Below are 15,664 nucleotides of genomic sequence, written 5' to 3' on the forward strand. Positions count from 1 at the left end.
GTTGACACGCAAAGACTGGATAAGTTTTTCTAAAATTTGGATATTATTTAGGGCAACGCCGATGAAGAATATACCAACTTTATGAATGTCTTCTTTGTAGATTTTTAAAAAAAAATTTAAGCTGGACATACAAACATACATACAAACAACAGTCCTTTATATAACAGACTAGCCTGGGTGCCCGGCATTGCCCAGGTATTTAGACGTGTGTGTTGAGCACAAAAAACAAAAAAGTGGTAGTAGGTAACCAGGCTCAAACCTGCGACGCGAAGGCAGAAAAGAAATTGAAAGAACATCTGGCGTCTTACTGCTATGCCATGACTCGACTGGAAGTTTAAAGCATTCAAATTTAACCAATCTAAAAGCAAAAGATGACTTGTAAAAATGGCATTGCTTTTAAACCTCCTACGAAATAAAATTAGTTTAATGGGGAGGGGGGAGAAAACAAGCTTTCACCAAAAGAGGGCACTCTGGCAGTATCCAAATAAATAGTAATTGTCTCAGTAGGAAGGGTTTCCCCTACATTGACCAAGGACCAATTATAGAACGGATACTACCCAGCTGAAAGGCCAGGTGGTTGCATTCCAATAACAAAATTATTAGTTTTTCCTTTCAAATATTAAGTATTGCAAATAAAAAGTTATTCGTCTTTGCATTTAAGTTTATATAACTTGATTTTGGTGGCAATCACCCAGGATAGGTTGGGTTGTCTCCTCCCATAGAACACATAGCATCCCAGATGAACACAGATCACACACGATGATCTACAGTGGCTAGTTCCAAGACCAGCAACAAACATTGTAGACTGTAGAGGTAGGTTTGATGTTGGCTTTAATGGTATGTAACTACGTCTTCAGAAAGCCTCCCGGGCGTCTTCTCCAATTTTAGAGTGGTTCTAGAGATACTGTTTAGTGGATGAACTCTCCTGTATTGTGGAGCACTGCATGGCCAAACTAAAAAAAGTCTCCTGTTATCGGGCAACTTAGAGTTACTATTTTTCTTTTTTGCATAAATAATTCATTTTTTTTTTTTTTGTTTAAAGTAATTCACTTGCTAAGTGTTTCCTATGACACATCGTCTTACAGAAAAATTGGCTCAACCTCTGACAGTTTTGAAAAATACATTTTGATAATGAGGTCATTCCCTTGAAATATTAATAAAAAAATATAAATGGCAAAAAGAAAGACTTCATGTCGCTTTGTTCTTATGAAAATAACACTACCATCATTCATTGCCTACTGCTTTATATCGGCAATACTCATCATTTTTAGTCGCGTGCAAGCGACTCTATAAGTCACTCCGTCGGTTGGTCTGTCCGTAACACTTTTGTGCTTAGCCTTTTTGGTTAAGATCAAAGGTCTGTTGTTAATACATGCTGTTCTTAGCTTTTTAAGCTTTTCTTGGCCTTTTGGCCAAGATCAAAGTGTAGTATCTGACTTATTACATGATGTACTTATTGTGATATGAAGTGGGGGATCACTTTTCTGTATTAATTTAATGTAAAATGATCACCCACTTTACAACCAGTCGATCTCAAAACCATTCAAGTCATTCTCCAGATCATTCAAGTTGTTTTTGAAGGATTCCAGTTATTTTTTTAGGCATTCAAGTCATTCTTAAGGTCATTCAATTCATCCTTAAGTTCATTAAAGTCATTCTAAGTCATTTACTTTTTATTTATTTAAGTCATTTCAGCCCATTTTTCGGTCATTTTAGTTTATCTTTAAGAATTTCATGTCAATCCTACATTCACGCATTCACTCATTACACGAGAGCACGCGACTAATGGCTATCGACCTTGTTTGTTAAAGGATCACCGTATTTTTTTTTTAATGTATCTACACATGCATTTCTTTACGTGTATATAGATTTATGAATCTAAACTTGTGCGGAAAAGATATCAGACAAGATAGTATTGAAACGACTGAAACTATTTTTATGCAAAAATGGCATCAATGTGTTTTATTGCGGATTATTATCCTCATCTTTCTTAGTTGTTTCACAGCGTTTCGGCCAACTATTCCTCTGGCCTTCATCAGGTGTTAACCACGCCGGGATAGGAACTCCGAATCTCCTGACTGCATTGTTGTCGTCTCACCACGTTTTGGCCAAGTGAGCCTCTGGCTGGCTTTGGGTAGGATCAAAACTGCTATCTTCAGACAATTATCACCTGGAACTACAGAGATTCAATATCTCTATCCACTGTGCCACTGGTTCCAGGTGAGAATTGTCTGAAGATAGCGGTTTCAATCCTATCCAAAGCCGGCCAGAGGCTTACTTGGCCAAAATGTGGTGAGACGACAACAATTATGGATGGCAGTAATTGCTGAGAATGCAGTTAAGAGATTCAGAGTTCCTATCCCGTCGCGGTTAGCACCTGACGAAGGCCAGAGGAATAGTTGGCTGAAACTCCGTGAAAGAACTAAGAAAGATGACAAAAATAGTCCGCAATAGAATAAATTAATAAATAATACTCATCTCAATAATGAATTCCAATTAAATAATATATAAAAAATGGCATTATTAATACCATATGACGTTTTGAGATAAGAAAAAAAAAAAAAAAAAAAAAAAAAAAAAAAAGTGTTTTCACATTGAAGAAATCATTTCTAATGAATAAGGAAAGATAAGCGTTTACAATTCCCAATAAAATCAGTTTGGTCATGTCTATAAATAAAGCTCAAGGACAAAATTTCAAAATTGTTGGACTTAATCCTCAAACACCTTGCTTTACACATAGTCAGTTGTATGTCAGTCACTCAAATAGTGATAGACCTGAAAGGCTCTACATTTACACACATGTGAGAGGTCACACCAAAATGTTGTATATGTAGTAGTTCTTTCAAATTAATTGAACAGGTACATTTACCAGTCTTCTGATATGCACTGCTGGAAACTATATTTTACTTATTTCATTAACAGAATAAATTACAAATGTCATCTTTATATATATTGCACATTCACTAGTTTAAACAAAGGGAGACTTAACAGTTTTCAGATATGCGCAATAATATAAAATAATAATTGTAATTCTTACATCATATTTTGACAGAAGAACTACAAACATAAAAAGTTAACCTAAAAAAGGGGATGAAGGCTACTGGTGAGCTTTCTAGTAAATAAAACAAGAGAAAGAAAACGAAAGACTAAAGCGTAAAGATTTCTGGTAAATTTAAAAATAAACTTTTATATCATTGTCTTAAATATGTAATACATATATTTGCTGTCTTTAACTGCCCCAGCCTTATTTTGGCTGATGAGGAGAATTTGTTATTAATTGACAAAACTTTTGTCAAATATTTGTCAATATTCATTGTAGATTTAAATAAAATGAACATCGTTACTGAAACGATCGTACAATCTTGTGATTTTGTTAGTTTTCCTTTTGAAACTTATTTTTAATTTAAAATTATGAATCGTTTTACTCAATATTAAAATAGCTCTAGGATATCTATGCCTATTGAGCTTATTATATATCTACATTACAATGAACACTTTTCTTTTTATAGTATTAATCCATTTACTAATACATTAAAATAAACTCTGCTCTTTAGACTCCAGGTCTAGTTCCCTCAAATAAATAAATAAATACATACACACACATTATATATATAATATATATATATATATATAGCTGTTTACTGTATATTTTAGTTTCCACTTTTAACTCATTTTCGCTCCTTCGGACGTTCAACACCTAATGAGGATTCGTGGACGAACTAAAAGCACTCATGACAGCAACAACCATGGAACTTTTATTAAAATGTTCCATTTTGATACAAAAAAGATTATACGGAAAATCCAAAAGTTAAAAAAAAAAAAAAAAAAAAAAAAAGAATCATAAAGCAAAGTTTCTCTGTTGCATTTAATAATTTTTGCTTGAATGAAAAAATGCTGCCTAAATATATCAAGATATATATATATATATATATATATATATATATATAAACACGTTTTATTTTTTATTACCGTATCTTTCTGTTAAGTTACATTATTGTTTCGGCTACACGGCCGTTTTTTTGGCCGTCTGTAGCGTCCTCAAACTTTTACAGAAATGTTCCCAAAAAAAACGGCCGTGTAGCCGAAACAATAATGTAACTTAACAGAAAGATACGGTAATAAAAAATAAAAAGCATATTTGCTCTACAACAGTATTGAGCACTTTCTCCAGTTTTTATTAATTACCATCTCCACTAAATATATATATATACACACCCACACAATAGTGCCTCCATGCTCGACCATAATTTGTTCCAGACGTTTGTTTGAACACCAATATGTTCAAGAACGAAATCATATTTTCCCCTTAGGCTATGCTGGCTATTAATTTTTTAACACCTAGTTTTAACTTTTACAAACAACTGCAACAATGGTGTCTTCAATGATTACGAAATTCTTCTTTGCCCAAAGTGCATTAATCAATGAATGAAACCCATGTTTGAATGTTTGTATTGTTTTTTGATAAAAATATTCTTTATCAAAGACCCTAGACTTGATTTTGTGTGATGTGAAAAAATTCACACCTATCGTATGCAATGTGTGTAAAAATACCATCGTAGCCTAAGGGTTAAATTAACTGAAATAGAATGAATTGATTCCAGGGTTTAAAATCTCTTTTTATCTGGAAACTTTGAGGATTTGGAATCTGTTCAGGGCTTTATGTTGAGAGTGAAACCGTCGCATTTGCGAGTAATTTATCAAAGATGTCGTATTTCAAAAATCAAGTGAGTTTGGTTCGTAACTTTTCTATTCGACTAGTGAACGCAACTAAAGATAGATTTATCCATAGAGCCCTGTTCTTTAACGAAAATGTGATTTTGCATACCGACAACATTGTATGCAATAAAATTGAAAAATACTGTTGAAATTCAGTTTCCAGCTATGTTTGAAGTGGCATCCAAATATACAGAGGCCTATTGGGCTACAACACATTTTTGATGACTATGAAACTGCAGTAAAATGTTAAGATAATCCTCTTTTAATTATTTATTATTGTTATAAAGTTCTAGCTGAAAACTGAAAGGATATTGAGCACTTTGTGTACAAGGTCTGCTGTGTTGAATTAGCTCTGTTCTGATTCCGAGATGTTGATTTTTCATATATATATATATATATATATTATCAGTAATAGGACAAGCCCAATATTCAAAAATAAATTTTTACATAAGAGTTGCCACTTATCAAGGCCCGGAGGCCACTCGAGGATAAGGGTTAATGGGTGTACATTATTCAATGGGATTATAGCAAAGTAATTGTAAGTAGTGGAAATTTTGTAAATTAGATTACTTAGGGATACGGTTCAAGACTCCAAGACTGATACAATTACTGATTCTGTTTTAAATTTCCAATTCCAGTACAATTACCAATTAAGATTCTGATTTTTATTAAATCTTTAAATATTTAGCTATAGAGTTGTTGTTTTTTTTTTGTTTTTTTGAAGGGGAGGGAGGGATTGGTCAGATATCTGTAAATACTCATGTAAAATGTATGTATATTTTCAGAAACACACAAAATACACTTGTACATGGAGTGGGGGGCTTTAGATTTCAGTCTTACTAATAGTTCAAAACACAAATATTTATTGCTTTATGATTAGTATCAGTGATGGAAAATTTTTAAAGACAAAAATGAAACGATTGAAAGAATCGACTTTTACATCAGACAATGAGCACAACATTTTCTGATATCGAGTCTGATTCCCAAGTCCGAGTAATCATCCATATATATATATATATATATATATATATATATATAGTGAAATCAGAGGAGATGCCATTTTTACCTGATATAAGCAATGGTAAAATCTGTATTTATATATATTTTAATCCCAATCAAATAAAAAGCTCAATACACAAATAATAGAGAGTAGGGCTTATTATAATTTGCTGATTTCTTTCGGTCCTCTGATGAGAAGAATAGCAAGAATAGCATTCTTTGAAACTCCATGGAATAAGGACTTTGTAAATTGTTTTTTGGAGTATTCAGTCGAACAATAAATTTTGATTGTAACTTTCAACTTAGTTTTAATTTCTTTTCTCATATATATATATATATATATATATATGCATGCTCTGATGAACTAGAAGCACCTGTACCCCCCCTTGATGTAAATACCCCGACAAACCTGACAAGCGGCCAGATCCCACCCTTACACAGTAGATATCCCTAGATATAAGAAAGCCTTCTACTCAAATAGTTTCTTCCTCAGAAGTGCTTGACTTTGGAACTTCCTTTTGGGATTCTGCTTTCCCAACTGTACTGAAATGCAGAAGTTCAAGTTTAATGTGAACAGATATCTTGCTGCTCAACTCCCTACATAGTATCCCTGCAACTTATGTCCCCGATAGTAGCCCCCTACATCAAAGTGGCACTGTGCCATGTTTGGAATGAAAAAAAAAAAAAAAATATATATATATATGCATGTATATGTAAAGGTTGTATAATTTGGTTTCCTAGATGTAGATCCAATGAAATCTGCGTGTTCATTAAAGAGTGCTCAATGAAGGACAGAGCAGGTATATAGTATGTTTATTATACAAACATTACTGGTTACATATGTGCACACATGTTTCAGTGGAATGTCAATTTAGAAAGACCTACCTCATCAGACTATGTCACTCCTTTTTTTCGGTCTGACAAGGTGGGTCTCTCTAAATTGACATTCCACTGAACCATGTATGCAGATATGTAACCAAAACATACTATATATTAGTGATGGGATAATTCCAATATTTTTCCTGATTCCGATAAAATTACTGATCTCAATACAATTACGGATTCGGATTCTTTTTAAATTTTAGATATACAGTTGTTTTTTGTGAGAGGGTGGGGGGGGTAGAATTACTGTGAAACCCCATTTAATATATGTATATATTTTTGCAAACACAAATAATACACTTCTGTGATGAGCTTTAAATGTTACTTTCGATAGCAGTTTACATCCTCTCCAGGTTAGACACAAGGTCATGGTATAGGTTAGATGAAAGTGTTTCTGTGGAACGAACTGGATTCGAACTTGGCACAACCAGGTTTTCAGTCTATGCCATTAACCACTTAGCCACCGTTGAATAAGCGGATGACATATTCCTGACTAAAAATGAGAATAGGGAAGAAAGGACGGGGATTGGTGTGTGTATGGATGCGGAATAGAGAGGAAGAGGAACCTTTGCTGTAGATGTGTCATCACCCTGCAGCATCATATGAAGACAAGGAGCTTTTTATTGCTTCATCATTAATACGGAAAGTAAGTATGAAACAAAAACAAACAATAAAAGAATCATTTTTGGCATCGAAAACTAGGCACATTTTTTTCTGATTCCGATATCAAGGCCGATATACAAAAAATAAAAACTGGGGGGGGGGGGGGGTCCTGATTCCAATTCATCATCCTGCATATATATATATATATATATATATATATATATATATATATATAGTAAAGAGAGTTCCTTTAACCCAAGACGTCTTTCTCCATTTTCATCAAGGGCGACTGATGATACTTTGATTTTAAAAAAGAAAAGGAGGAGACGAAATTAAAAGTAAAATGGAAATGACGGTATATTTATAATTACCATAAAAAAGGGAGAAGAACAAACAGAAAAAGATATTGAAGGAGAAAAAAAAAAACCCTCGTAAAAGAGTACAAGTTTTTTTTTCTCTTCTTCAATATCTGTCATATATATAATCCCCTCCCACCTTTTTTTTTTTTTTGCTGTTCCTCTCCCTTTCTTCCCTCTTGTACATTTTATGGTAATTATAAATATATCCTCATTTTCATTTTTTTTTAAATTTTGTCCCCTTTCTTTCTTTTTTAAAATCAAAATGCCATCGGTCGCTCCTGATGAAGATGGAGAAAGACAACTCCGGTTAAAAGGAACTCTCTTTACTGTCATTTATAAATTTTGTACCACTAATAAACTCTTGATATATATATATATATATATATATATATATATATATATATATAATATAATATAGGTTGTAAGATCAAACTTAAACATGTAAGCTAAATGAATATGAGATGTTCTAAGATTATTAATATGTGATTCCAGAGACATCATAAATTAATATATTTCCTGACAAAAACAAGATTTTGTATCAGGCTAAATTTGTTTTTATTTAAAAAAATATCAGCCGTTTTTTAAATTTTTTTTTTTTTTTTTTTTTTACTCACGTTTACCCCTAACAAGGCATATGACACATGGACATAACGGTAATTTGTTAATAGCCACATAATCAGAGTATTTGTCCGAATTTTATGGACAAATGAATCTTCAAGTTTCAGGGAAAAAAAAATGGTTCAGTATTGAATATTTACACAAAAAAATCATTCATTTTTTTTCTCCTCTGATAAAAATGTGAAAAATAGTCTAAATGATCCACAGACTTAGCTCGCTTTCCAAATGTAACGTCGCAGTTACAAACAAACAAAAGAACTAAATAAAAATTAAAATCTGGGTCAAAAGATTTTATTACTATTACTCTCCCCTTTTTCGACATCACTTAAAAAGTCTCTCACTGCCACATGCCCATCTAACCTGGTTCGCGTTTCTCCTTTCTCTGACCGCCGCATGCTGGCCCATTCTCATCCTCAACTTTACACGTCTATTTTCCTCAATGTCGCCCTTTGCTTCTCCCGACCATGTGATGCATTTTTCCCCCCTTTTTTCTTCTCGTGCACACTTCCTAATTTGCGTACGCACGTTTTTCGGCTAATGCTGCTGCTAATCTCTTCTGCAAACCAACCATACCTCACTGTTATTGATACTGTCTTACATACAAAGTGATGTATAAAATTATTTGCAATGTAAAAAAAAAAAAAAAAAAAATATGGATTTTTGTGAAAATGTTTGATAGTAAATTGGATGGATAAAGATTTATCTATTTATAGAATTCAAACTTCGTAAATATCAATCTTCTGATTGTATGGCTATGAAGAAACAGCTGTTACCTTTTTATCAAAACCAACTTTGCTTGATATGAAGCCTTCTTTTTATCAGAAAATATTTCAGTTTATATATATAATAAAAAGATGCAACTAATCAAATACAATAAAATAATTTAAATGGATAAATAAAATGAAAGAAACAAAGTTTGTAAATATACACATACACACATTATTTTAAAAACCATCTTACATATTTCAGGTGTATCATGGTTTCATCGAGGTGGATTGACATTTTAAATACCGTTAAAAATCCAAGCAAATCATCAGCGATTAATGAAACGAAAACAAATCAAAGACTGGAATTCAAAACCAAAGAATTGAGTTTGATTTGTTTTCATTTTGTTAGTCGCTGATGATTTGATTGGATTTTTATTAGTTTTTAAAAGACCAATCCACCTTAATGAAAACATGATACGTCTCTGAAATACATAACATAGTTTTTAAGTAAATAATTTCTATTGTTTTTTTTTTTCTCAGACATTAGTGATCGAGCACTTTATTGATTTCTTTTCAACACATCCGGACAATCTCTCTCTTTCTCTATATATATATATATATATATATATATATATATATATAATTTGTATTGGATGTATGGTACGTAAATCATGGAGTTTCTAATTCCTTAATTTATAATTTTTAATTACAAATGCTACCCCTGACCTCTGACCTGTGATCTGGTAATTAATTAGACATGTTGCTGATTCACGAAATGCAGATTAAAATCATTTTTGTCTCGGCAGTCCTTGTGGCAGATACTGCATTCCCACGGGTTGTGTGTGCCATGCAACGAACTGTGCAGGAAATACATTCCCCGCTCCTGAAACAAAATACCACAATGCGTGCACTTATATAGCTTCCCCTGCGACACGTAGTATGCCAGAGTGTCTTCTACGGAGGGCATGCTTTCGATGCGCGTTGAAAACTGCGTCCCAGTATCTCGAGTCTGCTTCTTGGGGGCTATCGTCAATGACACGCCAGCCGATGTCTGTTCAAAATCATGTGAGCGCTGCACAAAATTTTGAAGCACCGAAAGCATCCCTGAAAGACTGCTCGTAGAGTCTGCAGTGACATTGTTAGTTTGGCTAGTGCTAGAGTTTGCATGGTCCCGTGGTGAAAGAAGAGAGTACGACTGGTTCGATACATGCTGTTGGTCCGTTGGGGTAGAGGTTTCGATTACCTGTATCATATCATCAAGTGGTGTTGATGCTTGACCGAGATGTGGACTCGACTGTTGACAGCTGGAAGAATCCAGACGACTCATGCCTGTTGAATGAGAGACAGAGGTTGGAACCTCGATATTGTCCTTATTGTTTGCATTGCTACTAAAATGATTATGATCCGAGTTGCTGGAATTGATAGGGCCAGTATCTGTGTTGTGCCGGTCGTTTGCTACAGAGATACTAACAGGGAAGATTGGTTGTGAATCGTGTGGAGGGGACGGTTGTTCCTGCTTAATGTTTGTGCTAGTCAAAAAACTATCATTTGACGGGGTATTACTGTTACTTCGACTGACTAATTGCGAACAAATATTGTCTATTTTACGCATCGATTCTGTTTCTGTGTTCTGTGCCTGCAGGCTGAATGCTAGTATAGGTTCACTGCCGCCAGTAGACTGCATCACGGCATTCGACGAGCAGTTTGTACCGTCCCCTTCAAGTCCCATCCGATTACGGTCCCGAGTGTCATAATACTGAGGAGGGTGTGCATCGAATATGTGTTTATTTAACGATGCCTGATTGCTTGCAGCGTAATTGCAGATGCTGCACTGTAATGCTTCACCTTGGCATGTTAGCATATGGCGTTGCAACTGCGCTTCCTTGTCAAAACGCTTGTTGCACATACAACAGCAGAAAGGTTTCCGATGAATGAGGCGATGTTGGACTAGGTTAGAGCGAGCAGCAAAACGCTTGTCGCACAGGTTGCACGCATACGGCTTTATGCCAAAGTGGATGTTTTGGTGTTCAAGCAGGATGTTCTTATAGCCAAAACGGCGATAGCATATGTTACACTGGAACGGCCTCTCTTTATCATGGGTGAGACGCACGTGACGGATGAGCCCGTTTTTGTAGCCGAAAGATTTGTTGCATATAGAACATTTGTAATTTTCGCCGTCCTTCTCAAAGGAGATTTGACTACCAGCCGCGGTGCTTAGGCTCATCGGAGAAGCTACGGTGTCGATGGCTGAAAAAAAAGAAAAAAAAAGAAAGTAAAAGAAAGTTATAAAAACTAAAAATTTTAATTTAAAAAATAATTTAATCAATAGTAATTTTTAAGAAAAAAATTAAAGTTTAAAAGACAGATCTGTAATTAAAGTAATACGTCTCCACACTGCTGGTTTTCCTCTACCAAATAAATATGCCCAGGAAGAAAACCAACGTTCAATAAAATGTATCCATATGAAATGGAAGAGAAGAGGAAAATTAAATGATGAAAAAATATATGTTCAAACTTCTGCTTTCTCACGACTAAATTCAACTGAAACTTTTCAAAAAGAAAGTTATAAAAAAACTGAAAATTTTAACTTTGTTTTTGCATTAGCTGAACAATCTATCTCTTTGTCTCTCATATACAAGAAGTTTACCATCTCTTCAATTAAGTGTTGTGCATTGTGTGCACGTAGGTGACTTTTTAATCTAGCCTTAGTCCTACATGAAGTACACACATGTGACATAAAGGAGATATCAATCATACCAGTTATTATAGGTGCCACAGGTCTTATGAAGAAAAACCTGAAGTCCTACCTAACTAATATTCCCGGTGAACAAAGTGCAAAAGAGATCTAGACAATTGCATTTAAGGGAACAACGAGGATACTAAAAAGAGCTCTAGGTTGGTTTCAATAAAAAGAAGGGCAACGTTGGCAGCTGGTTTGGCTGTCCCATACCCAGCATTACAATCTTCAAAGGAAGAAAATTAAAAAAAAACAAAAAAAACTTTCCTCCTTGTAAAGGTGATCGCATGATAATATTGTGAATTTTAGATTTGCAGATTAGACCACACATATGACAACTTAGTGTTGCCGGATATGCTGTAAAAGCCTCCTCATAAGACTATCATTCCTGCCTTTGATTGTGTGATTTCAGATGATTTACAAAACCAGCTGTTGCTAAAAGGTATCTGCTACATACAGTGCACTTCAGTTCCTGTTGTAATTTCTCTGACATTATATTTTCGTCCTGCTTTCTTAAGACACATTTTAAGACAGCAAGATCTACACACTGTTCTTCAAAACTCTTACAATTTTCTCTGATGGTTTTTCTCCAGTGATCAATCTTCGCTATATATATATATATATATATATATATATATAAAATAAAAGTGAAAGTGTGTGTGTCTGTCTGTGTACATTTCCCTACGCAATAACTGTCAATTTTTAGTCTACAAATTCGAAATTTGATATACAGGGTACTGAGATTTGGGAAAATCTATGTGATTGGTTTTCGGACAGAAATTTGGCTGTTAAGGGGTCAAAGTTCAACGATTTTACCTTTGAGAATTCTACCAAACTCCGACAATTTTGGGTCTAAATACTTGAAATTTTAGATATAGGTTCCTTGGATATGGATACAACTTAACTTGATTTGAGCCCAAAACAATAAATGTTAAGGGGTCATAATAGGGGTCAAAGTTAAAAAAAAATTGACTGTTTTTTTTTGCTCAGCATACACCTCCAAACACCCGGGCAACACCAGGCACCCATGCTAGTATATATATATATATATATATATATATATATATATATATATATATATATATATATATACACACACTGTGACGTAATCCATGACTTGGATTACGTAATTAATTAAAAATTGAAACATTTAATTTCGGGCCAACGAGAAATGTATCGTTTTATTTGTTATTTTATTTTATCTCATCACCGACGGATGTGTGAAATTCCCACCCAGCGACAGAGGCAGCGATGTTGTCGAGATAGGAGGTATCGACCCCCCCCCTCCCGCATCAACAGCGAAAGGAGATAATGCCTGGAAGAAACTCCATACCAACGGTGAAAAACACTACGTCAACGGTGGTAAACGGTGAACTTTACAAACGTGCGCCTTAATCCAGAGGGGCGGATATCAAAAACATTTTGATCAACCGCTTGGAACAAAAAGAAAAGATAAAAAAAGAAAAAAGAATAAACTCAGTAAGTCATCTCCGTGAATATTTCCCTCTCTCGCTTATTAAGACATTGAATTCATTTTGCCATCATTTGTTTGTACTGAAGATACATTTTTTGTTTTGATATATTTCTCGTTGGCATCTTCGAATAGTAGACAAAGATACTCCTCCCCGTCTTTTTTTTATTTCACTTAATTGCATTATTCTTTCCTTACCATAGTTAGTTCATTGTTTTATAATAAAATTTAACTTCGAAAGTTACCACTGCGTGTCATGTTTTCCGTTATTTTCATACGCTGTTCGTCGTCTATTGTATATTTATGGTTTTGAAAAAGTCTCCCCATATTTTTATTTCAGCGAGGTTTACCGAACCCAGGACCTACATGTTTTAATGTTCATTGTATTTCATGAATGTCTTATTTTATTACGAACTCACGAATGTGTGGTTAGTATTGTCTGTTTGCATTAATAATAATGGAATTCGTAATAAAACACACACACACACACACTAGCAGAGAGACCTGACGTTCCCCGAGACTAAATTAGGATGAACAACTGTTCCACACTTCCAATACTTTTATTTTTATTGAAATTGGTACAATTGCCGATTTTTCAATCAAATCAATTGATTCCCTGCTCTAATTGGGGATTCACTATGATTCACTGGGAGAAAGCTTAACATGCTTTCCTGCAGAGACTTAGTCCACAATACACTGTAATCTCTATTGCATTGTAGAGAATCTATAGTTTATTTTATAAAACTAATGCTGAAGTTAGGTATTATAGTTCAATTCGGCTCTAAACAGAAACAGTCATTTTGAACGCACCCCTGTCTCATCAAAGAACCCACTATTGATTCCATACATTGGGCCCTTCTGTTTGTTTGGTGATAAAGCTTCTAAAATGCATTTGCAAAGTTAGGCTGTATAAGGGTGTTAACATTTGTAAAAATCAAACTATTCCTTATTTAATCAGATGTTTTCGATTATCGATTTTTGATACTTAGGGTAATTTTGATGCAAAACCTATCTAAAATCACTGCCAGACACATAAAATTCCATTGTTTTAAATTAAAAGAAATCGGCTCAAATATTTCAGAGTCTACAGAGAATGAACAAAGTATATATATATATATATATATATATATATATATATATAGAGTACTTGATTAAATTCAGTTGTAAAAGTTACTCTTCTGGATATTGAAGTTCAATCCTCAGTGGGGGCAACACCCAAAATACAATTTCAAATTACTTATGACTCCTACCCAGTCATGACCGACAGAATTAGAACATGCTACTCCCATGAATTAAATAAAGGCTTCCGTTTGAAATTCCATGCAGATTCCCAAGTTCGACGGAAAGATTCCAAAGTTGGGCAAGAAACACTTGAAGGCTGAAAGTTACATCGTTGTGAAAATGTCACTCAAGATGAGAACAGTAGTCCAAAGAATCCAAATAATACACATATTCAATACTCATCTAAAAAATTCAGAACCGTAATATCTTCTACTTTGTTATTTTTTTTTTTTTATGACTTGCTGGCTAACTGGTAGCCTTGCTAATAAAAAGAATTTTAAAAATTTAAATCAAAAAATAAAAAAAAAAATAAAAGAAAGATGTCTTGGTTCTATTTTGGACTCACATGAAGATGTCATTGTGGGTTCGGATGAGATGTGGAAGCCTTCCCAGAAGTTCAGGTTGCTGTTCACTAAAAGTGGTGGATCATCTGGAAGATAAAGAAAAGAAAAACAGTAAATTATATATCATATGTGTATGTGTGTATATTTATAGAAAAGAGTGTATAAAAAATTAATGCGAAAAGTATAAAAGTTTATATCTTTTCTTTATTCATCTTTTATTGGCTGACAAGTTTGGAATACAAAATGTCTTCTGAAAAAGAACTTTTTCCGAGAACAAAATTTTCAACCATACCTTCGGTCTTCCTCAGTGTAATGAAAGCGATGTGTAGGAGGAGAAGGTATAGCCAATGAGAACCAACAAAGTCTCCCCCTTTACTAAAACTGCTTGGTTAAGGGAGATAATCCTGGACATAATACAGGATCATGGGAAGTGGTTTACAAAAGAACAAAAAAAAAAAGTTAAAACAGGATTGTTAATCAAGGTGTGACAATGAACGGGAACAAATGATTAGTCAATATAGTTCGGAGTTAGCTTTTGGTGTGGTGATGGGTTTTATGGCAGCCTTGAGTTTGCGACGCTTGGGGGAAGTTTAGAGTTGCAAGTTTGACACATTTGAACACAGGTTGCAGCTTGAACAAGATCGGGAGATCGCTAGGTGATCGAGATGAGGAAATGAATGTAACATTCGTTTGTTGGCAACACTACGTCAGTATATTTGACTAAAACCAGACTAAGTATATCGTTTTTGGTGAGATAGTTGGCAATCGCTAAATATATCACAGATTAAAATAACTCCGAGACTGATAAGAATGCCAAGTACGTCCAAGGATGGAATACTGCTGCCATATCTGGGCAGGAGCTGCTAAAAACAGCCTATCCTGCCTTGACAGAGTACAAAAGACTTTGTGGCTTAGTGGGGGATGCCCTTTTCTCTTCCCTGCAACCT

At 34.3% G+C, this 15,664-nt stretch overlaps 1 protein-coding gene and 1 pseudogene across 7 annotated transcripts in view; one reads left to right on the forward strand and one right to left on the reverse strand.

Moving 5' to 3' along the window:
• The first annotated feature begins 1,392 nt into the window (after window positions 1–1,392).
• LOC145261424 (U2 spliceosomal RNA) lies at window positions 1,393–1,537 on the forward strand (annotated as a pseudogene).
• Window positions 1,538–9,046: 7,509 nt separating this feature from the next.
• Window positions 9,047–15,664, reverse strand: part of LOC145261221 (uncharacterized) — a 127,704-nt gene continuing 121,086 nt past the window's right edge. For all 7 annotated transcript variants that reach the window (XM_080119572.1, XM_080119573.1, XM_080119575.1 and 4 more), the window contains 2 exons: window positions 14,720–14,803; window positions 9,047–11,131 (listed from right to left, as the gene is read on the reverse strand). In XM_080119572.1, coding sequence (XP_079975698.1) covers window positions 9,636–11,131; window positions 14,720–14,803 — 1,580 coding nt within the window. In that variant the 3' untranslated portion in view covers window positions 9,047–9,635. The remainder of the gene's footprint in view (window positions 11,132–14,719; window positions 14,804–15,664) is intronic.

The sequence above is a fragment of the Euprymna scolopes genome, chromosome 37 (assembly GCF_053919585.1).
Source record: "Euprymna scolopes isolate OS-2025 chromosome 37, ASM5391958v1, whole genome shotgun sequence".
Classification (NCBI taxonomy): Eukaryota; Metazoa; Mollusca; class Cephalopoda; order Sepiida; family Sepiolidae; genus Euprymna; species Euprymna scolopes.